The 27,136-nt window shown below is 36.5% G+C and overlaps 1 protein-coding gene across 13 annotated transcripts; it reads left to right on the forward strand.

The window, feature by feature from the left end:
* On the forward strand, window positions 1-26,888 carry LOC137013358 (MOB kinase activator 1B-like). 13 transcript variants are annotated; one of them, XM_067377089.1, is made up of 12 exons: window positions 1-92; window positions 3,116-3,282; window positions 4,566-4,659; window positions 4,731-4,864; window positions 6,928-6,984; window positions 20,757-20,834; window positions 21,299-21,414; window positions 23,395-23,588; window positions 23,764-23,911; window positions 24,005-24,120; window positions 25,766-25,865; window positions 26,391-26,888. In XM_067377089.1, exons 2-12 carry the CDS (start codon window positions 3,228-3,230, stop codon window positions 26,415-26,417), a joined length of 1,119 nt encoding a protein of 372 aa, XP_067233190.1. In that variant the 5' UTR covers window positions 1-92; window positions 3,116-3,227; the 3' UTR covers window positions 26,418-26,888. The 13 variants fall into 13 exon arrangements, 12 of the variants coding, with proteins under 12 accessions (XP_067233190.1, XP_067233189.1, XP_067233196.1 ...); XM_067377088.1 differs by having other exon boundaries at window positions 54-198; XR_010893702.1 differs by lacking the exons at window positions 20,757-20,834; window positions 21,299-21,414; window positions 23,395-23,588; ... (2 more) ...; window positions 25,766-25,865; window positions 26,391-26,888 and adding exons at window positions 13,387-14,302; window positions 14,388-14,431 and having other exon boundaries at window positions 54-198.
* Window positions 26,889-27,136: the final 248 nt, after the last annotated feature.

Genomic DNA, 27,136 nt, shown 5'->3' on the forward strand with positions numbered 1-27,136 from the left:
CAAAACATTTCTCGGCATTCACCCTGTTTATACTCCAATGTGACGTGATTTACAGATCGAACAATCAGACTAGAGAATCCACAGCGGCTGTGGTAAGTTTGTTGCCAGGTGTCTCTGCATTACACGAACCAGAACCTCGAACCGGGACCAGCAGCAGAGCTCTGAACCGGGCAGACAGGAAAAGATGAGCTTCTTATTGTGAGTTTATGATTGAGATGATTGTTTATAGATTAATTGATACAGATTTACTCCTTGCTCGTCTTGCTAAAGAGCTGTTTGAGTTTTTGGACCGAACTGACTTCAGTTCTGCGCGTGCAGATCGTTAATGTGTCAGTATTTCATCCTGACAGTTGGGCTAAAATGTATTATTTTCTTACGCGAATCCCTCAGCATTATGATTAACCCAATTCTGGCACATTTTGCACCGATTTATTTGCCTCTAATGTGCTGAACTGGAAGGGGGGCAGATCTTACGTAATTGCATGTTTGCTTCACACTGTGCTGTTCCAACAAAAAGCACGTTGTTTGTCTTGTCACTTTGTTTCAGAGGTCAGAGAGTTGCATTGTGTCCAGAGCCTGTGATGCATTCAAAGTTGGAAAACATTCTTTGAAAAGATGCTGAGATCTCTTTTGATGAAATTGCTTAAAATGCAATGCAGTTTTAATTGTTTCCAGGCAGTGCATGATGATGCATGAATCTCTTTAAGAGTGGAAACAAGAAGTGAATGTGTTTTTATCCACCACAAATGCTGTTTAATTTAATTCGACAAACTCACATCATTCTAATAATATCATTTTGCGGGATAAGAGGTTGTATTTGCTTTCTCTGTAATTACTTTTTGTTTACATATTTAGTAAGACAGTGAGGAGATCTCAAATGCAGAATATCTCCATCTCAATCTGATTCTGTAATCAGAAGTCAGGATGTTGTTTGTTATGATCCATCTGAAATTGAGTTTACTGATAAGGTTGTCTGGCGGAGACATTAGAGAAGTTCATCATAAGAAAAACGGCTTCCTCAAAAACAGCTGAGAATGATTTCATTTGGAAAATCTTCTGAAGCTCTTGTGATGGTTCATGTGATTTAGGAGAAGTTAAGAACAAACACAGACATGTGATGTCATTGCCTTTGTGTTGTTTTTAGATTTGAATGATAATAAATGTGGATTGGAGTGTGTATTCCTTTGATTGGAACCGGATAAACTTCATGTCTGTGTCTTAAAGGATTAGTTCACTTCCAAATTAAAATTTCCTGATAATTTACTCACCCTCATGTCATCCAAGATGTTCATGTCTTTCTTTCTTCAGTCGAAAAGAAATGAAGGTTTTTGATGAAAACATTCCAGGATTTTTCTCCTTATAGTGGACTTCAATGGACTCCAAAAGGTCAAAATTACAGTTTCAGTGCAGCTTCAAAGGGCTTTAAACACTACCAGACGAGGAATAAGGATCTTATCTAGAGAAACCATCACTCATTTTCAAAAAAAAAAAAAATTAAATTATATACGTTTTAACCATAGACTGTAAAAAAATATGGACGTTAATGAAGATAAGTTTTATCATCAGAAAGTTCTAAAGGTTTACTGTCAATCTACGGTGTTTCTTTAAGATATAGATGCTCCAACACCAGTAGTGTTGGGTGTGCAAATAACAACATGGAAAATCAAATGGGACTTCATACCTTTATAATAGAGATCGCGATCCATTGCAAAACAAAAAAATTTTTTTTTCACATTTCTTCTGAATGATCTGCTCTCTGTAATCGTTCTTCAAGAAAGGATGCAATCTGAGCTGCCTTTATGTTGTAAAACTGTATACGATCGTATCTAACAAACATATGAGCCTGTGTCCAAAGTATATTTTTTTCAAAATAGTGCAGCAGTTTTAGTTATAATATCCAAGCAGTGCTGTCAGAGTTGTATATCCTCCTGGTATTGTCATTGTAGTAAATCTCGCAATCAAAACTTTCAGCCAATGCCACAATCCAACAACGTGTGTTCTGTGTCTCTTCCCCATGCATGCACACAGACACACATCAGTCTCGAATATTATGCAGCAAGCCATATTTTATAATTGTATAAAATAATCGAGAAAAAAAAGCACAAAAACGGCTGAGATGCCAAATTCAGCGGCAGCTGAGGTAAAGTAACAGCTCACAGACAGCAGCGCAATGTACCTGTCACTCATGTGACCACGCCCTTAATTATGCAGAACTTTAAGGCTTAATATAATTTAAACAGATAAGTTATAAAAAAATTCACCCCCTTCACAGTTGTCATGAAGGGCAAAAATAGCAGTATAGACCAAAACCACAATTTGAACCAACTTGTAAACATGTTTTTTTTCTGCTATAAACTTGGCCAATTTAACATGGGACTCTATGAGATTCTGCTCTCTTTTGGAGCCTGTCCCTAGCGGCCAGTCGATGAATTGCAGTTTAAGTTACTTCCGTATTGGCTTTACGAGAGAAAGGGGGAGGTTGCCGCTTGGTTTTAACCAGTAATACACTTAGCGTTTTAACCACTGCTAAGTGTATTACTGCCCTCCACAGGTTAAAGTTTGAACTAATTGTTATATACTTGCACAAGCATATTGTATATGACAATTTAGTTCAAACTTTGACCTGTGCAGGGCAGTAATACAGCAGTAGCTACACTGCTGGAATTCAAATAGAGAAGAAGCGAGCTAGTTCAAGATGAGCATTTATGGTTAAAATGTATAAAGTTTTATTTTTATTTTTTTTTAGAAAATGAGTGATGTTTTCTTTAAATAAGACCCTTATTCCTCATCTGGGATTGTGTAAAATACTTTGAAGCTGCACTGAAACTGTAATTTTGACCTTCAACCGTCTGGAGGTCATTGAAGTCCACTATAAGGAGAATAATCCTGGAATGTTTTCATCAAAAACCTTCATTTCTTTTCAACCTGAAAAAAGAAAGTCATAAACATCTTGGATTATGATGGCCGATTCCTTGAATTATCAGGAAATTTTAATTTGAAAGTGAACTAATCCTTTAAGATGAGAAATATGTAAAAATACTCATACACGCTTCTATTATCTCTTATTTTGTATAGCCTGTTTCATTAATTGCCTTTTTTGTTCCATCTCCTCCAGCGGGAATCGTTCATCTAAGACGTTTAAGCCGAAGAAGAATATTCCGGAAGGCTCTCATCAGTATGAGCTGCTCAAACACGCTGAAGCCACGCTGGGCAGTGGGAACCTGCGTATGGCTGTCATGCTTCCTGACGGAGAAGATCTGAATGAATGGGTGGCTGTCAACAGTAAGAACCATATTTATGAATTATGCCTTCATACACATCCACAAACTGAATCATTGTGTCTTTATTTCCAGGTTTTGTTACTGCAGATGTTTCTCTATCTGTGTTTGTGTGCTTTTCTTATTTTCTTCTTAAAAACTTTGACCCTTGACCTATTGATGACACCAAGCCTGAGACATCCTGTTTTTACTGATCACCCAGTCATTCCCGAGAGACACTGTGTACATTGCAGAATGACCAACACACCTCCCCCAACATGCACACACACATACAGTTCGAGTCAACAGTCTCAGGCCCTGTCTACACGAACATGGTTATTTTCAAAACCGCTGTTTTTTTTCTGTGTGGTTTGACCGTTCGTCCACATGCAAACACAGTATCCAGTCACTGAAACCAAACTTTTTTGAAAACCCCTGCCAGGGTGAGGATTTTTAGAAACACTGGTTGCAGTGTTGTTGTGTAGATGGTGAAGCTGGAGATTTTGGCTTGTGACTTGTAACCTTTTTTCAGGCTTCTGATTGGCCAACATGGCTTTACGGTTAGGGTTATATTATATAATTATTTAATGCTTTTTTTTTAAATATTTATAATTATATAATTTATCTTTTTTATATTTTATCTAATATAATTAAATAAATAAATGATATAAGTAATTATTTATTATTTTAAAAGTGTTTTTTATATATATATATATATATATATATAATATATGAGCACTTCGTATTTTTAAATAATAGTAATATAATAATAAATATTATTATTTTTTTATAATATATTTATGTATTATACTATTTTTTATTTATTTATTTATTTATTTTTATTTATTTTTTTTTAAGCATGATTTAATGTGATCCAAAGAGCATCTGACTGTCTGAACAAAGAATCACATGATCAATGTGATTTATGCTGCCTTCATGTGAATTAAATCAGAAATCAGAATTATCCTAAATACAAGTTTCCTAGTTAAAAATTGAACATAAACAGCCTCTCAAGTCATATTTACCTCTGGACAGATGAGGATCATCTTGATAACAAAGTTCCTGAGATGGGCGGGCCACAAACTTTAAACATAGCGGAGGAGAGAACGATTGTCTTGTCATTAAAGTAGTGCAAATTTACATAAATTAATAATTATTTGAAGCATATTATATGTTTTATACTCTGTGAAAATAGCCTGTTTTTGAGCAAAACTCCAAGATTGTTGGCAAAATGACAATCTAGATAGCACGGTGAATATTTATGGTTGTGAGTGAATATTCCATGTTTTTGTTTGTTTGTTCCTGCAGCGGTGGATTTCTTTAACCAGATTAACATGCTGTACGGCACCATCACAGACTTCTGCTCGGAGGACAGCTGCCCGGTCATGTCTGCAGGACCAAAGTGAGTGTGTTTGGACAGTGAGGAATGACTGGGTCCGTCCGTCTCTGCTTCACTTATCCCTTTTCCTTCAGATACGAGTATCATTGGGCAGATGGGACCAACATTAAGAAGCCTATCAAGTGCTCTGCACCCAAGTACATTGACTATCTGATGACGTGGGTTCAAGACCAGCTGGATGACGAGACCCTGTTTCCTTCTAAAATAGGTACCTGTAGACATTCAGACAGCACTTGTTATTAAACTTATTTATCAGTATTTATTTACACTCACCTAAAGGATTTTTAAGAACACCATACTAACACTGTGTTTGATCCCCTTTCGCCTTCAAACCTGCCTTAATTCTACGTGGCATTTATTCAACAAGGTGCTGAAAGCATTCTTTAGAAATGTTGGCCCATATTGATAGGATAGCATCTTGCAGTTGATGGAGATTTGTGGGATGCACATCCAGGGCACGAAGCTCCCGTTCCACCACATCCCAAAGATGCTCTATTGGGTTGAGATCAGGGGCCTCATTTATAAAACTTTGCGTAGATTTCATCCTAAAAGTGTACGTACGCACAAAAAAAATCTGATTTATAAAACCATGCGTACGCCAGATCCTGCGCACAAATCCCTTTATATATCCCAGTCAGCGGAAGATTGTGTGTACGTGCATCTCCACCCCGTCTCCTCCCCGACATCACCATATATTGAGCTTACGACGCCTAGTTTTACTATGCATAACCTCATCTGCATATCATTTCCATACATGTTCTCATCCACGTGACATCCACGGTTGACACCGTCAAAGGTACAAGACATTGGAAAATATTAGATATGGACTATAAATGCAATTTGTGCCACACATTATGTTGATAAAGATAATCCAATATCCTCTTTGTTTTAGAATAAATATATCAAAATATCCATAAAACAAAATTGTATAAAATACTTTAGAAAAAGGTTTTAGAATAGAGATGATTCATTCATTTCCACTGGCCAGATAGTATTTATGCAAATTTATGCAGTTTTGCTGATAAGGTGAACATATCTTTTAGGAAGTTTATAGGCTATTATTTATAGGCACTTATTTATTGCAGTGTAAATACAATTGTCTGAAACAGCGCGTCACTGACAAAGTATTTTTAAAAGAAAACATGCAAATCTTACCGTTTTACTCAAATTATATCCTTCAAATGGTAATTATTTGAAGATCCTTCACACGAACACCTCCTGCAGCTGTGGTTGTACAGTAAGATATTATTGGACCTATTCAAACTGGACAACGGACCGTTCGACCACCGAATCCAGCAGTGTCTTCCAAAATATCTAAGTTAAGTGTGCATCACTGATCGTCATTCTCGTCATATTTTGTCATAACATCTGCAGTTTAGTTTAAAGAGGAATTATTGTGCTTCCAGCGCTCCTCGCTGCCATTTAAAACAGTGTGTCACTGGAAAAGTGATCGAAAGTAGCACATCTACTATCTCAATTCATATCACTTTTGTCTCCCCTGAGTGGGAGCATCCATTATGATGATATGTTATATACGCACATACCTTTTTATAGCCCATTCATTAAAAAAAAAAAAAAAAAAAAAGGTAAATTCAAAGTATTTGCACCTGGTTAAGAATGCTGATAATGATAATTCAGGTTGATGCAATTTGATTTATTGGGTGATGTAATAGGATAATTTAGAGTAAGATAAATAAGTTTTTCATTTTAAATAGTTATTGGTATTTGGGCCAGTTGGTGTCGCCAAAACACATACTCTTCTAAAAGAGTGCGTACGCACGGTCAAGAGCATCCTTACGGTGCGCACTTATTTACGCTAAGTTTATTTTTTATAAATCCCGATATGTGCGTGGAAAAATGCGTACGCATATTTCTATGCCCATTTTGTGCGTACGCAACGTTTATACATCAGGCCCCTGGTGACTGTGGGGGCCATTTTAGTACAGTGAACTCATTGTCATGTTCAAGAAACCAATTTGAAATGATTCGAGCTTTGTGACATTGTGCATTATCCTGCTGGAAGTAGCCATCAGAGGATGGGTACATGGTGGTCATAAAGGGATGGACATGGTCAGTAACAATGCTCAGGTAGGCCGTGGCATTTAAACGATGCCCAATTGGCACTAAGGGGCCTAAAGTGTGCAAGGAAAACATCCCCCACACCATTACACCACCACCACCAGCCTGCATAGTGGTAAAAAGGCATGATGGATCCATGTTCTCATTCTGTTTACGCCAAATTCTGACTCTACCATCTGAATGTCTCAACAGAAATCGAGACTCATCAGACCAGGCAACATTTTTCCAGGCTTCAACTGTCCAATTTTGGTGAGCTCGTGCAAATTATAGCCTCTTTTTCCTATTTGTAGTGGAGATGAGTGGTACCCGGTGGGGTCTTCTGCTGTTGTAGCACATCCGCCTCAAGGTTGTGCGTGTTGTGGCTTCACAAATGCTTTGCTGCATACCTTGGTTGTAACGAGTGGTTATTTCAGTCAAAGTTGCTCTTCTATCAGCTTGAATTAGTTGGCCCATTCTCCTCTGACCTCTAGCATCAACAAGGTATTTTCGCCCACAGGACTGCCGCATACTGGATGTTTTTCCCTTTTCACACCATTCTTTGTAAACCCTAGAAATGGTTGTGCGTGAAAATCCCAGTAACTGAGCAGATTGTGAAATACTCAGACCGGCCCGTCTGGCACCAACAACCATGCCATGTGTTGTGGCAAAAAAATCAACTCCGACTCTACTGCATAAGAGACAAACACGTCCAATTGTCTTTAAAGGTTTTATTTCTTGCAAGAAAGGTCAGACAGGTCATACAGAAACACAAGTAGCTGCAGAGTGTAAGACCAAGAACGAAAGCTTCCCCTCACTTTTAAATCTCTAACCTCCAAGGCCGAAGCCTCTGTCCTTTTACCATATTTGGAACATCCCTTAGTGGCTGTAACTTTCCACACATTGTTAGCACAGACATGTTTTTAACATACATCTTGCATTTGCCCATACCATATCTTGCTCTTTCTATTTCCAACATTTATGTTAACACTATGTTAAACATTACCACTTAAGCCAACATCATATGTTCCATAAGCATCATATTTCTCAAGAATAAAGGTAAAAAGCATATGAAAATTTAAAATTGCCGCAACAATTCCCTCTTATCATTCATTGATAACTAATGATTACTTCTACTTCATTTCACATCACAGTCTTAAATTTGTGAAGAAAGTTAGAAAATGCTTAAGGCTTTTTCTGTGGGGATAGACCCTGTGTTTTAGCAAGCTAAATAGGATAGATAAAGAATGGGCTTTACCATGAAGTCAAATACCTCGGTCACATTTTACTATCACATTCTTTGAGGAATAACCACTAATCATCCATATTCATCTTAAAGTATCTTATACAGTAAATTTAAGTTCTTACGTCACATTTATGCTCTTCATTTCTGATCTTCATACGAACAGCAAATTCAGATACATCACCCAATCATACAAAACCTTCATTTTACAGACATATAGCATGCAAATTTAGGTTCTATAACATCTTATCACAACAGATCCATTTTGTAGCCCATGATGTTATTGTCCAGCCTCAGTGGTGATTTGGAATTCCTTGAGCTGATTTCAACTTCTGTTGATGCATTAATTGATCATAGTGGTTGGTGACATGTTTCTCTAAACAACTTTGCCATCAACACTAAACTAAAATCCATCTTTAATTCTTCAACCAGATTTTCTCCAGCTTTCTCTGTCTCTGAACATGCTCTGTAAAGAGTTTGAAAAAAATCAAGGTTATTTTCAGATGACAGATTACACACAATCTCCTGTGTCTGCTCCAGCACTTCCTAAAGAAACAAACTTTTTTTATTAGTTTGGGCACAACCAGAAATTCAAACCACAGCACCCCAAAGATCGTCTACCACCCCAAACTAATAATGAGCACTTGTAAAGATAACCACAATTCTTCCCGCCTTGACTTCTCCCTTGTTTTCTGTCATAAAAGCTCCTAACTTCTCACTGTAACTCACATCGTCACTCTTCTCTTGAGACTCCAGTCTGCAGTCTCAACACACTCACTCACATTAGACACACATGACTATAAACTGCTCACTTTCAAAGTTGCTTTTGGTGTTAAATCTAAAAGCATATCTTTAAACTTCCCATTTTTCTGTAAATCTTTACTTAGTGTCTTACATGATCTTTTATTCAGTCTCAAAGGATATCTGTTCACTATAATTCTTTTTCAGAAAAGTCAGCTGGGTTGTTTTGGTTCCAGTCTCATTCCAGTCTCATGACCCTTGGTCAAATGTAAATGTTTTAACTTTCAAATAAACAACATTACCACCACCTAAAATATGTTATGCCAGTAGCCATTTTTGAGGGTATCTTTAGTTTTAAATGCTGAATGCACTTAACTTTCTCTCGAATCTGCAAAATCAGTCTTCATCTTTAACACCACCATTGCCTTGGAATTCTTCTCTGCCATGTCTAATGACCTGCAGGAGTAAAAACTTTGATAGAGACACATTAGTTCAAAAATCACACAGCCTCATGAATTCAGGGATTCATCATCCTGCTGAATCCTAAACTTCTATACAGTTCTTGCCGACAGGGCAACCAAACATCATGTTACTAAATTTTACTCTGGTCTCCCCAGAACTTATGGACAATCACCTCATGTTCTCAGTCGGCTCTTGAAAGCTCATTCCCATCAGCTCTATATCAATACTCTTTTTCCTCAGGGTCTCGTCCCCTGGCATAGTTACTTGTCATAATGAAAAACAAGCCCTCTCAGGAACGCGGTTTCTGGTGAGTGGTATAGAGGAGCATTTTTGGGTCAGACTGCTGTCCTTCTCACAGGTCGTTCCCCCTTCATGATGCTGCTGGCCTCACAGACATCCTGCTCAACTCTCATACCCATCTCACATAAACACCTCCCATCAGGGTAGATGCCCAGTGGCGGCGACAACCCCCTGCCTTAGGTTGTCCTCGTCTGGCCAAAGAGGATCTTACCCGTCTTTGAGAAATCACCTCGTGCACACTGGTTACCGCTCTTTCCCATCATTCCAGATCGTTGACAGTTTTCTTCACCAGAATCAGGTGTTTTCTGGAGCTTAGGGAAGTTGCATTCAAGAGCCACCAGAGCCATTGGACTGCCTAATAGTGTTAAAACATGGAGACAGGTTAATAACAGCACTATTTAATCACTAAAATCATTAGACTGTGCATTCTCTCAGCAGCAACATATCCGTGCTGAGATTATTCTCATTTAATTCTCATGACTGTCCATTCAGTGTAGTGTTCTGCCACATCTATAACTGGAGCCATCATCCTTGCACATGGTGGTGACAAAGATCAAACAAAGTTACTGGTCATAGAAGAAATTCATCAAAATAGTCACTTCTGTCCTTCAAGGTATATATTACTAATTTAAAGACCTCTTTACACTCATTGAGTTTTGACAAATTTAACAGTTAATTTCCCTCTTCATGGCAATCATTTCTTTTCACATCTGTGTCCATGATTTTCAACTGAGACACTGTGCTTCACTATAAATAGCTTGTTATCTCTTATGACACAAGCTCAGATAGCAGCATTTAGCTGACTTTGAATGAGAGAGACTGAGGATTTCAGGACTGGTACTCTGCCTTTTATAACTTTTGACATCAAACTTTATCTACTGTCTTTTGACTCTGGCCCAGCTTAAGACTTTGCCAGAAATGACATTAATTCCCAAATAAACAACTGTTTATATTTGTCTTTTACTCACACATCATGGAAATTAGAGGTTACAAATTTCCACTCAGGTCGAGTCTTTGTTACAACTGGCAGTCTCATTTTTGCCTGCCATTTAACTTTTGACCATCAAAAACCAAACATTTAGACATTAAAGGTCCAAAATCATTTTAGTCATTTTACATTGTGATAGCGATGCGCTAATCACATAAAAACATACTTGAGACTGTTCAACCTTGTAGGGAAAACACCCTAGGAAGTAAAATTAGCTCAAATGAAATATTTATAGGGAATTATAAAGAGTTGTTTAGATTACGACCGAGCAACTGATTCGTCCAGCGTTCATTTGCTCGAGCCGTAATTAAGCTCTGGTAATGGATATAAATATCCAACAATCGTGAAAAACTGTGATCAAGCTACCTGCTTTAATCAGGGTTAAGACATTAAATCATAAAGCACATAATACAAGACACTTTCCTTTAAAAATCTACAAGGGATTTTATTTATTCTAACACAAACTAATCTAACACAAAGGCACGCACATACACACACACACACACACACACACACACACACACACATTCATACGCGTTGCAGTAAGAAGGAAATGAGAGAGAAGGAGTTTTGAGAGAGAGAGATCGATCTGATTAACCGAATTCCTATCAATGCATTTCAAAGACCAGAACGAACCATGAATCATTAATTTAAATGCACCAGTTCAGTTTTCATCTGGAGGTACTTGCTTGCGTTGACTAAGGTGAATTTCCCTCGTCGTGCAGAGAGGGGTTTCCCAAGTCGATGATTGGTCCAGATCAGGTCCGTGTGGAACAATGAAGGAAGTCTCTTTGTCGCTGGAGTTGAAGCGGCAAAAGTCATTGGTTGAACTTTGCGGCGAAACTTAGGACACAAGACTTTCAGCGGTAAAGGAAAATTAAGTAAAGAAAAGAAAAGTGAGTGAAGGTTGGATGGCTTGAATGAGCGGCTGGTCTGTTCTTCTTGTCACTCCATTGTTCTTGGTACTTGTCTTGGCTTCTTTTCCCAGAACAGAAACAACTCCTTTCTCGTTTACTAACCAACTTCTCTCGTTCACTATCTTGCAATATGATCATTTAAACTTAGTTGTTTGTCACCCCTCTGAGGAGTCCTGGCCAATCAGACATTGTTCTGTTTCAAGAGGGCCTTCCTCTGCCCCCAATAAAACATAAGTGTTACATCCTGTTTCTGCTTCAGCAGAGAGTGCCATTTTAACATAATTGCTATTAAATGGGATACAATACATTTTAAACAGATTCCATTCAAGTCAGGATATAGGAAAGGGGGAAAGAATCAAATTAAGTCCAAATAAGGCATACTTTCAGTCATTCAGTCAAGAGTTAACACATTTACATGAATTGTGAGTGTTCTAAAGCCTAACTGTTTACAGGTAGTACTTGTGGACACATAATGCAAAATGTATGTAGTTAAAAGATGTTTGATAAGTCCGTTAAAATTGTTGGAACAATTTTGAAGCAGATTTATTTGTTCAACAGTCTCTTTGGCTTTCCTGTGAAGTAAGGAAACAAAAGGGTCTGGATTGTTCTTCTTGGGTGACCCTTTGGTATGTCGCTTCTGCTGTCAGGAAGCATGTGTCGTAAAAGTAATCAGCCTGGCTTTATCTGCAGACGGGCCGGAGCCGGAACCTCAATTCTGAATTAGAATTATGTTTTGAAAGAATCATCTGAATGATTCATTTGTCTGGTTCGTCCACAGTTCCTACACCTTTTTCCCCAAAGTGAAACATTCTTCAAGAATTTTCATTTTCACTTTCACAAAATTAATCTTTTCCCCTTCATCATAGCCACTTATCTCACTATCAAATAGTTAGTTTGCAGATGCAAAACATTATCAATATGGTTTCTACTGTTTTGCAGAACCACAATATTATTTTAATCATATTTCTACTACTTGGTTGGACTGACAGCCTTATAGCTGCTTTCTCCTTCAACCATTCTTATATAAATTGTCGTTCTCTAGACATCTAATGTCATGCATCCATTTAATGGATGAATAAACAAAACTTTTTTGTAAGTTACATTCACATCAAACTTCTTCCCTACATGCCAATTCTTTCTTCTTCCCTTAATGCCAATTTTTTCTGCATTAACCTCCTTTCCCTTCTGTCTGCTTCCTGTAGCCTACAATCTATTGTCTGCTTACATTTCACACACACATTGCTCTCACACAAACACAACATCCCCAAATCGCAGTTCTCTTCAACTCATTCCCTTACGACCTTAAGTCTTATGACCACTCAACGTTCCCTCTTCTGGAAAACCATAATACTTAACTTACTGTTCCTTCATCTTTATCGTGTTTTATATTTTTCTGTTTTTCTTCAGGTTTTTCTTTATCCTGCACTACATTCTCTACTGGTTGCACTAACTGTTTCTGCAGAGCTCTCCGCTCTCTCTTTTCTGCTTCCTGCAACCAGCCGTTCACACGTTTTCTTTTCCAGCTGGGAAATTGTGGTACTTAATTAATTTATCAATGTCCCCTAGACACACACTTTTTGCAAGCTTGCTCTGGGATTCCCCATTTTGGTTCTCCTTTTCGGACTCCCGCGGCTTTCCTTTCGGCGCGCACCTAATAATCTGGTGGACGTCTCCTCCAGATCCAATTTTTATCCCAAAATTGGACAGGCTGAGCCTCTCTTCTCAGATCACTACGGACTCGAGCGCTCAGACTGTCACACCTTCACAAATTTATAAACTACAGCAACCTCGTCTGTAGTTGGGCTCAATCCCAAAATTTGTTTCAGTGTGATCCAGCCTAGATTTATCACCCCAAAATCGGTAACGGGTATCGCCGATTGCGAATCTCCTACCTTGGAAAGCGCTCTCACTACCCAAACGTGGTCAGTTTTGGGAACCTCTTGATCGCACTGCTTCTGATGTTAAAAAAAAGATATGTCATAAAGCCTGGCGCAATCTGCCTCTCGGAATTTCCTTTCCCACAGATTGCTCCCGCTCACCTGGTACTCAATTTCTCCCTGGAAATTTTCTACAGCAGCCGACCTCAATTCCCAAAACCCCCCGGACCACGACCACAGAGTCAGAGTCGCCACAATGGTTTGTCCTGTTTCCTAATTATAATTTTCAAATCATAAATTCCCCTTTTTCACTTTTTCTATTCAAAAACTTATTTTACCCACATAAACTCATATTTAAATCACTTAAATCACAAATTTTTCAATTTTTCCTGTTTCCTAGTCTTCCAAATTTTACCAAATCACACTTACTCTTAATTCCCCATAAAATTTAGATTTATCTCTTTCCAGAGAGTCGTGTAGCCACCCGGGTTCGTTTTCTGATTCCAGTGGTGTCCCCCTCTGGACCCTGGCGGTCGGCCCCTCATCCCTTAATCTATTTGGGGTAGGGCTGAGACTACTATTAAGTCCAGGATGATCAGTCACCGTCCGCTCTCGAGTCCAAAAGGCACATCCAAGGAATCCCACTTTCTGACACCAAATTGTTGTGGCAAAAAAAATCAACTCCGACTCTACTGCATAAGAGACAAACACGTCCAATTGTCTTTAAAGGTTTTATTTCTTGCCAGAAAGGTCAGACAGGTCATACAGAAACACAAGTAGCTGCAGAGTGTAAGACCAAGAACGAAAGCTTCCCCTCACTTTTAAATCTCTAACCTCCAAGGCCGAAGCCTCTGTCCTTTTACCATATTTGGAACATCCCTTAGAGGCTGTAACTTTCCACACATTGTTAGCACAGACATGTTTTTAACATACATCTTGCATTTGCCCATACCATATCTTGCTCTTTCTATTTCCAACATTTATGTTAACACTATGTTAAACATTACCACTTAAGCCAACATCATATCATGTTCCATAAGCATCATATTTCACAAGAATACAGGTAAAAAGCATATGAAAATTTAAAATTTCCACAACACCATGCTCAAAATTGCTTAAATCACCTTCTTTCCCATTCTGACACACAGTTTGGAGTCCAGGAGATTGTCTTGACCAGAACCACACCCCTAAATGCATTGAAGCAACTGCCATGCGATTGGTTGATTAGATAATTGCATTAATGAGAAATTCAACAGGTGTTCCTAATAATCCTTTAGGTGAGTGTATGTATTTTAACACATTGTTTTGCACAAAGTTATAAGTGAACTATATCCATATCCAGGTGTTCCCTTCCCCAAGAACTTCATGTCAGTAGCCAAGACTATTCTGAAGCGTTTGTTCAGAGTTTATGCTCATATATATCATCAGCACTTTGACGCAGTCATGCAGCTTCAGGAGGAAGCTCACCTCAACACGTCTTTCAAACACTTCATCTTCTTTGTACAGGTGCTGTCACCGCTTTACACTTATCATGAACATCCTAAAATTATGAAAGAGGCTGTTTAGAGTCAAAACCACAACCTAAAGTGACTTAAAGCTTTTATTATGGCAGCAACTGCAGTAAGACAAAAGATACCAGTTTAAAATCAAAGTAAACTATTTCACTGCCAATCATTAGTCTGATTATAGGCTTTGTACACTATAAGCAACTTGCTAATATAGTTTTTCAAATTATATCGAGTCACCTCTGTGTGTTTAACAACAGTTTTGAACTCCAAGCACTTGTAAATACAGCTTATCTATTTTTTGGAAATAAAATCTTATGATGGTCAGAAATGTCTATGTTTTAGCTGTTGCATTGCTCATCTAACTATAGTAAGAGCAGCTCAGATTTGGTCTTTACTAAATTTATGTAACATGTTGCAGTTGCCACTAAAATTGTAGTTTACTCAAGTGATTAATGTAAGAGAGTTGCTTAGTTTTTGGGTTTGTATTTATTTATTTTTTGAAAGAAATTAATGCTTTTATTCAGCAAGGATGCATTAAATTTATCAAAAGTGACAGTAAAGACTTCACAAAAGATTACCATTTCAAAGAAATGTTGCTTTTTGAACTTTAAGAAATGTTTCTTGAGCAACAAATCCGCATATTAGAGTGATTTCTGAAGGATCATGTGACACTGAAGACTGGAGTAATGATGCTGAGAATTCAGCTTTGCATTACAGGAATAAATTACATTTTAAAATATATTCACATAGAAAATAGTTCATTTAAATTGAAATAAAATTTCACAATATTATTATTTTTCCTGTATTTTTGATCAAATAAATGCAGCCTTGATGAGCAGAAGAGACTTCTTACTAAAACATTAAAGGGTTAGTTCACCCAAAAATGAAAATAATGTAATTAATTACTCACCCTCATGTTGTTCCACACCTGTAAGAACTTCGTTCATCTTCAGAACACAAATTAAGATATTTTTGTTGAAATCCGATGGCTCAGTGAGGCCTGCATAGCCAGCAATGACACTTCCTCTCTCAAGATCCATTAATGTACTAAAAATATTTTGAAATCGGTTCATGTGAGTACAGTGGTTCAATAATAATATTATAAAGTGATGAGAATATTTTTGGTGTGCCAAAAAACAAAACAAAATAACGTCTTATATCGTGATGGCCGATTTCAAAACACTGCTTCAGGAAGCTTCAGAGCGTTATGAATCTTTTGTGTTGAATCAGCAGTTCGGAGCGCCAAAGTCGATTTCAGCAGTTTGGCGGTTTGACACGCAATCCGAATCATGATTCGACACTTGATGTCTGCTCTGTTAAGTCTTCGTCGTCAGCTAGGAACCTGGGTGTGCTCTTTGATACCAATCTTTCATTTGAAGGCCATGTTACTAGCATCTGTAAAACCGCTTTCTTCCATCTTAAAAATATATCTAAACTACGACATATGCTCTCAATGAAGAATGCAGAACAGTTAGTTCATGCGTTCATGACCTCAAGGTTAGATCACTGTAACGCTCTACTGGGTGGTTGTTCCTCCCGCTTGATAAATAAACTACAGCTCATACAAAATGCAGCAGCTAGAGTTCTTACTAGAACTAGGAAGTATGACCATATTAGCCCAGTTCTGTCATCACTGCATTGGCTTCCTGTTAAACATCGTATAGATTTTAAAATCTTGTTAATTACTTACAAAGCACTAAATGGTTTAGCCCCCCAGTGCCTAAGCGAGCAGTTTAAATCTAGACTAAAAATGCATCTCTTTAACCTGGCATACACATAACACATTATATATTTATATTTTCAAATCCGTTAAAGGATTATTAGGCTGCATAAATTAGTTCAGCCGGAACCGGGAACACTTCCTATAACACCAGATGTACTTGTTACATCAGAAAAAGAATGGCATCTACGCTAATATTAGTCTTTCTGTTTATCTCGAGGTTTACCGTAGTCAACCGGATTCGGGGCCATTTCCAGATGAGACCGAGGACCGGTGCCTTGACACGATCTCTGCTGATACAGGGCTGCGTTGTGGTTGAGTCGACTAGATCATCCATTGTGAAGACATCATCAACACGACAGCCAGTGCCACAATTTCCTCAAAATTATAATCACGATTATTAATCATGTTTATTCTATCAAAAGAGTAATGAAACTATGGCTATTTTGAAAGTTCTTTACCAACCTACACTTCACCCAAAAGGCCTGTAGGTGGCACAAAGACTTAAATTTAACCAACTATGATAACTTCGTAAGATGGTAAATCAATACAAAACATGGTTTTGGTGAGCGCTTTGTAATATGTATTCACATTAGATTTTAAAGCAACACAGTTCGTTTGCAATAAGACAAACCAGATTCAAATTGCCCGGCAAATTCGTAAAGCAAAGAAAAATCATTTCTAGCTGATCAACATTATGAAAACTGGTAAAACCTTTAGGAACCTCAAAAGATAAAAGCGAAATTCCTAATATTACTTCCAATATTTCCAAATTATGTTCATTTTCATAGAGTGGGCCAATATCGTGACGATTATTTAAAATCAATCGAGAGAAGCAGATATCGTTATCGTGATAAAATACGATTAATCATGCAGCCCTAATTTAATTTAATTTGACTTGACATTTGATATTCAACAGTATCCTTGACATTTATTCAACAGTGCTTTTGATCTGCCTGCATTGACACTATTCTTTAAAAGGAAAAATGATATACCAGTTATCAATGTAAAGCTGCTTTGACACAATCTGCATTGTAAAAAGCGCTATATAAATAAGGGTGACTTGACTTGACACGCTGATTCATAACACTCCGAATCTTCCTGAAGCAGTGTTTTGAAATCGGCCATCACTATATGTCATTATTTTGTTTTTTGGTGCACCAAAAATATTCTTGTCGCTTTATAATATTAATATTGAACCACTGTTTTAAATGTTTTTAGTACATTTATGGATCTTGAGAGAGGAAATGTCATTGCTCCCTATGCAGGACTCACTGAGCCATCAGATTTCATCAAAAATATCTTAATTTGTGTTCAGAAGATGAATGAAGATCTTACAGGTGTGGAATGCCATGAGAATGAGTAATAAATGACATTATTTTCATTTTTGGGTGGACTAACCCTTTAAAAATCATACACACTTCAGGGATGCATGATATATCAGCCTTCATATCGGTATTGGTCGATATATGTTCATTTTAATGTTATCGTTATTGGCCTGATAAGAAAATTTGGCCGATATATATTTTACATAATGGATTTTCCTTCAGCTGAGACATTTTAGATTCACACTGTCCGTCATTATGATTTTAAATTGCTTGAAATCACTTAAAAAAGGTAAATACAGTAAAGTACAATGTATAGCACAAGTCTGTCATATTAGCTACATAAAATTATGAGAACACTATAATTGTGTGCTTGGGACATGACTTTTATTGGTGAAACTTTTGTTTTTGTAAGCACGCTTTCAAAAATTTAGATATATCAGTTATCGGCTTTCGGTTATCGGTATCGGCCGATATTTTCATATCGGTGCATCCCTACTTCAAACTTCTGAACTTTAGTGTAGTTTTGATGTTCTTGAATTTAAAATAAATGGTGCTTATTTTGTCTCTTTTCAGGAGTTTAACCTGATTGACCGTAAGGAGCTGGCGCCTCTTCAAGAGCTCATCGAGAAACTCACAACAAAAGACAGATAAACTGAGAAAAGAAGTTAAAAATGAAGAAAAAATGATCCTGCTCTCTCTTCTGACTCTCCCTTCTATCTTTTGCTTTGTACAGATGATTTTAACCCCACAGCACTGCTAGGTCAAGCGTAGTGAAATTACAACACTAATCAAACCTGTTCACCTGATTTGATGACAACATGATGCCTGGATAAAATGGTTACTTATGAGTTTTAGTTTCTCAAGTCCTTCACATTGTTTAGTTTACTCACTGAAAGGGAGGGATTTTAACCCATGAGAATTGAACAGCGTGTTAGCTTGGTGCCTGTGCCGCGTTAAAGCAGCGAATGAGTGATTTGCTCTCTTTGGCTAGTGTGAATGTTTAAAGTTGTTTGATTCTTCAATGCTGTAATGCTGACAGCAAAAAGATGGAGTTAAATGGCTATTTTCCTATGCAATAATGATCTTATTTGTCTTTATTAATGTTATTGGACAAAATCGTTGTTTAAACTTTATATCAGAGTTTTATCGAGCTTGTTTGTTCATCTGTGGATTTAATATCGGTCATTATGAAGGTTATTGGATACTGAAATAAGAATTTTGCATACTGGAATTGCTACTTTGTCGGACCCGGATGACTGATGAGAAGTTGCTCGCCCTGATCTTATGCTGTGCGTCAGAGAAACATGAAATGTATGATAACAGCTCTGAGTGACTGATAAGACGTTTGTTTTGCACAAGCCACAACTATTGCAGTTTAAAGGGATAGTTCACCCAAAAATGAAAATAATCCCATGATTTACTCACCCTCAAGCCATCCTAGGTGTATATGACTATCTTCTTTCAAATTAACACAATTGGAGTTATATTAAATAATGTCCAGGCTCTTCCAAGCTTTATAATGGCAGTGAATGGGGGGTGAGATTTTAAAGCCGAAAAAAGTACATCCATCCATCATTAAAAATAATCCATACAGCTCCAGAGGGTTAATAAAGGCCCTTTGAAGCAAAGTGCATTTCTGTAAGGAAATATATACATATTTCAAGCTTTATAAACTAAAATAACTAGCTTTTGGGCAGACGACCAGAGCTAGATGATGCACAAGAGTAACCCCTGACATGATATATGATGTGGGAGTATCGTAAGCTTTGACGCCTCTCGCGGTTGTTTTGTTTTGCTCTTTTCTCTGCGCTTCCCCATTCGTCAGGTCAGAGGTCACTCTTCCGCCACAAATCAATGTGTACGACCATCTGCTGGAAGCTAAATATGGATATTTTTGAACGAAAACACAGTTTTATTTCAGAAGGCCTTTATTAACCCTCTGGAGCTGATTTTTATGATGGATGGATGGATGCTCTTTTTTTGGGCTTCAAAATCTCGCCCCCCGTTCACTACCATTATAAAGCTTGGAAGAGCAAGGATATATTTTAATATAACTTCGATAGTCATATACACCTAGGATGGCCTGAGGGTGAGTAAATCATGGGATCATTTTCATTTTTGGGTGAACTATCTCTTTAAGTTTTGAATTTGGTTGCCAAACTTTGGTGCGTTTCAGTTGCATGACACTCATTTGAAATATACATAGAGTCCATACAGTTCTGAAATATTCAGTGCGTTGATGTATTTAGCTTTATGGTTCGGTTGTATGAGTTAAGGTTTGATACTGAGAAATGTTAGCATTCACTTCTGAGGTGAATGACTGCAATTTTCTTCTCTACCTCCATTTTATCCCTTTTTACATCTCTGTTCTGCTACTAACACTTTTATAGTTGTTTAAAATCCTTTTAGATTTGTTCCTTTTGGCATTTTGAAGTTGAAGAGCTACGAATGTAATAGATGGTTTGAACTATGCTATAGTGTAAAAGTGGCAACCGCTGACATATTTGAAGTATTTATAGAGATTTTTGTCACTGAAATGAGAATATATTTTCCCTGAATTGTACAATAATTAGGCTAGATTAGATATGTAAATATGTGTAGATTTCCTGATATTGTTGTACTTTGCATTAATAAAACAGTACTGATGTTATGCTATTTTTGCTGTACATAGAGCAAATAAAACCCTTCTCTTGACATGCTGTATTTATTTACTTTATTTCATATGCATATATGTACAGGAGGTTGTTCCAGTAGTAATGTGAAGATGGATAATAATAATCAAGTGTGGTTATGTCTGTAAAGCACACGGGATTTGAAAGCAGCTGTTTCCGGTGGGAGGCACCTGCATTTTAAGCGCCAGAATTTGATGTCCCGCCTGTTTTTCATCGAGTGACTGACTGTAACTGTTAGTGTTATTGCACATTTCTGCATTACTGCATCAAGATAAAATGTCTCCAACAGCCAAAAGAGCCTGTCCCAGTCCTCTGAATGACAGTCTGGAGAAAAGACTCAAACGCATCTCAGTTGAAGGCAACATTGGTAAGTCATTCATTGAAATTTGACAGTACTGTAAGCATATTTCATTGCTGAACTGAACTGTACAAATACAGCTTTTATAAGGTGAGCTTTCACAGATTGTTGCTTATGAGATTAGTGCTCTGAATTATGAAGAAATATATATATATACTTTCAAAGCGACCTTGACATTGGCGAACACTTCCTGATACGAATGCCTGAATTATTTAGTAACGTTAAATATTTTTGTATGTGTGTATATTTGGCTCTTTTTAAAAAATAAATAAATAAATGTATTTTTGCTTTTAAAATCTAAAAATCGTGTAGCGGAAGTTGTGATGTGAATATTCGTAAAACATCTCATATCCGCCTAAAAGTCTTTTTCCTGCAGTTTCTGAGTGGTTATTTGATTGTTGTATAAGGCGTTTCTGTTGTTCATTCCTGTAGTGTTCTTTAAAAATAATTTTTATGTTGTTTTCCTGCTTTAGCGGCGGGTAAATCCACTTTTGTTCGTTTGCTGGAGGAACATGATAGAGAATGGGAGGTAGTACCGGAACCCATCGCTAGATGGTGCAATGTACAAACTCATCAAAACGAGTATGAGGTACAGTCAAAATATACATTATTTTATGTGGTAATTTTATTAAATACACTACCAGTCAAAAGTTTGGAAACTTTACTATTTTTAATGTTTTTGAACGAAGTCTCTTATGGTCATTAAGGCTGCATTTATTTCATAATAAATACAGAAACAACAATAATGTGAAATATTATTACAATTTAAAATTATGGTTTTCTATTTTAATATAATTTAAAATATAATTTCTGTGATTCAAAGCTTTTTTGAATTTGGGGGTTGGGGGGGGGGGTCTTACAAGGGTGCTTGGTTGTTTCAATAAGTACTGTACATTAGTTTTTAAAGTAAGAGTAAAACAATGAGAAAACATAAAGAAAACAATGTCTTTAAAGGGGAATATTTTATCTTTTTGAGGTCTGAGATGTGGGAATGGTGAAGAGAGAGAGGGCAAACAGTTTTCAGTTTAGCTCAGTATTGCCGTCTAATCAGACAATATTATCTTAAATATCCTGCTTTACAGTTTTGGATATATATATATGGTATTAAAAATAAATTCCTTAAAGTAACTACAAATGAGCATGTAAAGCAATAAAAAAAAAAAAAAAAAAAAAAAAACGCCCCACGAGATGTTCTCACCTTTTTTCCCCCTTACCTGTTTGCATCCCTGTTGATAAATAAAAAGCTAAAAAATATCTTTTGTAACAATATACACTACCGTTCAAAAGTTTGGGGTCAGTAATTTTTCTTTTCTTTCTTTTTTTTTTTTTTTTAAAGAAATTAATACTTTTATTCTGCACGGATGTGTTAAATTGATAAAAAAAGTGATAGTAAAGATTTACATTATTAGAAAAGATTTATATTTTGAATAAATGCTGTTCTTTTTAACCTTTTATTCAGCAGTGAATCCTGAAAAAAAAAAATCACAGGTTCCAAAAAAATATTCAGCAACTGTTTTCAACATTGATAATAACTATCAAATCAGCATATTACCATGATTTCTGAAGGATCATGTGACACTGAAAACTGGAGTAATGATGCTGAAAATTCAGCTTTGCATCACAGAAATAAATTATATTTTAAAGTCTATTAAAATGGAAAACCATAATTTTAAATTGTAATATTTCACAATATTATTATTTTTTCTGTATTTATTATGAAATAAATGCAGCCTTAATGAGCATTAGAGACTTAAAAAACATTAAAAATAGTAATGTTTCCAAACTTTCGACTGGTAGTGTATATATTTTATTTTTAAAATATTTTTATTTTTTTATTTATATATTTTTTAAAATCACTATTTAGAATTAACTGCCCAAAAGGCATTTAGTTAATTTACCCTGAAAATATGTATTAATGTCTTGGCATTAGAGAACAAAATGTCAAAACAATTGGTATAATATAGCACAAACACATTTTTCAAGCAAAACATTTTGCAGAAGTTTGTTAAAAGTAATTGCAAGAATGGCCAATAAAAGTGAAGTCCGTTCTGAGTGCAGATGGCACTTGTTTTTGAAGTTTTGTTATCGAATGCAACGACATTCAGACATAAAGTGTGCCTTTAAGTGTCTAAATGTTTTTGTGGTTACATGTTTAATACATTGTATTAAGTATGACAAATAAGCCTGTAATCCAGCGCTGCGATGGAAACGGCTCTGTCAAACACTGGCAGATGGTTTAGTCCTCAACAGCTGAGCACTCAACCAGAACAGAGCTGCCGCCTTCACACACTTACTGTACCACTGCTGATAAATATAGTGTTAAGTCAGTTACACCTTAATTGGAATTCATGTTTTCTGTAGAAGAGTTGGAGGGGAGGCCTTTTTTTAACTGAGGTTTAAAAAGGGAAAAAATAGTATGTTTCTGGAGTAATGATGCTGAAAATGCAGCTTTGCATCACAGGAATAAATGACATTATACATAATTTTATCGATCAATTCAGAATTTGAAGCACAAATATAAGATGCATAACAAATGTGCACTAATATAACATGAATGCATTTGTTTCAGGAATTGACCACCTCTCAGAAGAGTGGAGGAAACGTGCTGCAGATGATGTACGAGAAGCCCGAGCGCTGGGCGTACACCTTCCAGAGCTACGCCTGCATGAGCCGCATTCGCTCTCAGATCAAATCCACCAACGGCAAACTCAGAGAGGCAGAGAATCCCGTGCAGTTCTTCGAACGATCAGTTTACAGCGACAGGTAAATGACACCTGGTATTAACATCCGTGGGTCAAACGAGACACATGCATCTCTTCCTTTCTTGGAAGCAGGGTCTGTGATTGTTATGCAACCGTTATTATGTCATAAAGTCAAATAAATGCATGTATAAACTAATCGGCTTTTTATTTTAATCACTTTGATTGGTGTGTTGCAGGTACATCTTTGCCTCTAACCTCTATGAGAGTGAGTGTGTGAATGAAACCGAGTGGGCGATTTATCAGGACTGGCACAGCTGGCTGCATAAGCAGTTTGGGAAGCACATTGAGCTGGACGGCATTATCTACCTACGGGCAAAACCAGAGGTATGAATGCACACCCAGAGGGGGTGATGAAAGTGTGTAAAGTGATTCTGCTTTACTGTGAAAGAGAAATAACAATGTGATTTTGTGTTTCAGAGGTGTTTGGAGCGATTGCATTTGAGAGGAAGAGACGAGGAACAGGGAATTCCACTGGAATATCTGGAGAAACTCCACTATAAACATGAGTGCTGGTTACAGCATAGGACTATGAGGTATCAAACACAGACATTACAAACATGAGCTTTTATAATGTCTCGCACACACACCAGGGCTCCAGACTGCGACCATTTTGTGACATTTTTTCCTGCTGGTACGACTAAATTTTGTCTGAGTTCGCACTGGTGCAACCACCACGTTCACCAACTGACAAGAGCTGCCATTTCTGTTGCACATAATGCATATGAGAAACATCAAGCGGCAAACGAAACAAAAGCAGAACGACACCGCACCACTCATTTGACTCAAATGTTTTTACATTATTCATTTCAGGGTTTATGCAAACTTTTGGGAGTGAAATTTAAAGGTGGCCTAGATTTGTTTTTTTACAACATGTAATATAAGTCCTAGATGTCCCCTGAATGTGTCTGTGAAGTTTCAGCTCAAAATACCCCATAGATTTTTTTTTATTAATTTTTTTAACTGCCTATTTTGGGGCATCATTACCTATGCACTGATTTTTTTCAGCACTCCGTTCAGCTTCCGGCTAGTGAGGTCAGATAGCGCTCTGACAACGGAAGTGATGTCTCGCGCTCATTGAAGTATATGGGCGAGACATCACTTCCGTCTTCAGAACGCGTTTTTTGACCTCACTAAGTGGAAGCTGAACGAAGTTGGACATAGTGGTGTATTAGAGGTAAAAATGATATAAATAATGTTCGGTTTCTCGCACAAACCGATCGTTTCGTGTCTTAGGACATTAATGTGTCGTCACGAGCCGCAGGGTTTAATTTGGATTTGTCTAAGCAAGTTTTATATACTGTTATAGTTGAAGTTCCCATCTACTGCTATTATTTGACTAACAGTCAGCAACGGTTGCAGTTAAAAATCATAATTTGCGTTCGATTGAAGAAAAAAAGTCACCTACATCTTGGATGCACTGGGGGTAAGCAGATAAACATCAAATTTAAATTTTTGGGTGAACTATCCCTTTAATTACTCACCCTCATGTCGTTCCACACCCGTAAGACCTTCGTTCATCTTCAGAACTCAGTGAGACCTGCATTGACAGCAAGATAATTAACACATTCAAACGCCCAGAAAGATACTAAAGACATATTCAAGACCATTCTTGTGACTACAGTTGTTCAACCTTAATGTTATGAAGCGTCAAGAATACTTTTTGTCCACCAAAAAAAAAACAAAATAGCGACTTTATCCAACATTATCTAGTGATGGACGATTTCAAAATAAACCTTCAGAAATCATTCTGATATGCTGATTTATTATCAATGTTGGAAAGAGTTGTGCTGCTTAATATATTTTTTTTATAATCTGTGATACTTTTTTCATGATTCTCTGATGAATAAAAAGTTAAAATTTTGAATTTTATTTAAAATAAAAAATCTTTTGTCACAATATACGCTACTGTTCATATATATATATATATATATATATATATATATATATATATATATATATATATATATATATATATATATATATATATATATATATATATGTGTATATATATGTATGTGTATATATATGTATGTGTATATATATGTATGTGTATATATATGTATGTGTATATATATGTATGTGTATATATATGTATGTGTGTGTGTATATATATGTGTGTATGTATGTATATTTATTTATTTATAAATACATGTGCCCTCATTGTGTGTATGTGTACAGTATGGAATTTGAGTATCTAAATGAAGTGCCGGTTCTTACCCTGGATGTCGATGACGATTTTAAAGACAACAAGGTCAAGTGTGCTGATATGATCGAAAAGGTACCACACACACACACACACACACACACACACACACACACACACACACACACACACACACACACACACACACACACACACACACACACACACACACACACACACACTGTTATCATAGAAGAAACTTTGAGTTATGTCACTATGAATATATTTTAACCTGTAAAAATGCATATGGGATTTCACAGAAAAATGTGAATGTTCTGTCATCATTTACTCACCCTCATGACAGTCTTTCATGGTTTTAATCTAGCATATCACCCAGAGTGCAAGTCTGTGCAATGTTTTTCAACTGGGGCAGAGCTAAAGTTGCATCTTGTTATGAGGGTGCAATACAGGGGCCATTATATACTGTAGAAAATGCATGCTGTACATGTTTCTAGAAACACACTTTGTTGCATTTATACACATTAACCCCCCCACACACACTTTCTTTGCATGTGCATGCATCAGTAATAAAAATGCATTAACGTAAAATATGAAGACAGTTTCTGTTTAAAAGTTGATTCATATATTTTGTCTTCCCAGGTAAAGGAATTTCTGAGCACCCTGTGATTATGATGAGAAATGGTCCTTGATGGACAGAGTCATTTAACATGGTCTATTTTTTACATTTTGAAACTTATGTGTGGAAGAAGTAGTCAATTTAATACTTATCATTGTTTTTGTTATTTAAGTTTGTTTTTACATTTTCATGCCTTATGAATTAAATAATAATTGTTTTTAAAGAACATATATAAAGAATGCTCTCTTATGATCATCAAGGCTCCATTTCTTTGATCAAAAATACATTAAGAACAATAATATTGTGAAATAATATTGAAATTTAAAAGAACTGTTTTCTATTTGAATGTTTAAATGTAATTTATTCCTCTGATCAAAGCTGAATTTTCAGCATCATTACTCCAGTCTTCAGTGTCACATGATCCTTCAGAAATCATTCTAATATGCTGATTTGCTGCTCAAGAAACATTTCTCATTATTATCAATATTGAAAACATTTGTGCTGCACAATATTTTTTTGAAACCATGATACATTTTTTCATGCTCCTTTTGATGAATAGAAAGTTCAAAAGAACAGCATTTATTTTTTGTAACATAAATGCAATTACTGTCACTTTTTATTTTTAAAACCTTGCTGAATAAAAGTATTAATTTCTTTCTTCTTTTTTTAACTTACTGTCCCCAAACTTTTGAACGGTAGTGTATATATTATATTCAATCATTCTGCCTTAAAGCATTCTTTGTCTGGCTTTAGGAATAGTTTACCCAAA

The sequence above is a fragment of the Chanodichthys erythropterus genome, chromosome 22 (genome assembly GCF_024489055.1).
Source record: "Chanodichthys erythropterus isolate Z2021 chromosome 22, ASM2448905v1, whole genome shotgun sequence".
In the NCBI taxonomy this organism is placed as follows: Eukaryota; Metazoa; Chordata; class Actinopteri; order Cypriniformes; family Xenocyprididae; genus Chanodichthys; species Chanodichthys erythropterus.

Bases quoted from the DNA above. Each gene is read 5' to 3' on its own strand.
- LOC137013358 (XM_067377088.1), top strand. The intron at 4,660-4,730 runs GTGAGTGTGTTT...CTTTTCCTTCAG, and splicing joins GTCATGTCTGCAGGACCAAA to ATACGAGTATCATTGGGCAG. The intron at 4,865-6,927 runs GTACCTGTAGAC...ATGTCTCAACAG, and splicing joins CCTGTTTCCTTCTAAAATAG to AAATCGAGACTCATCAGACC.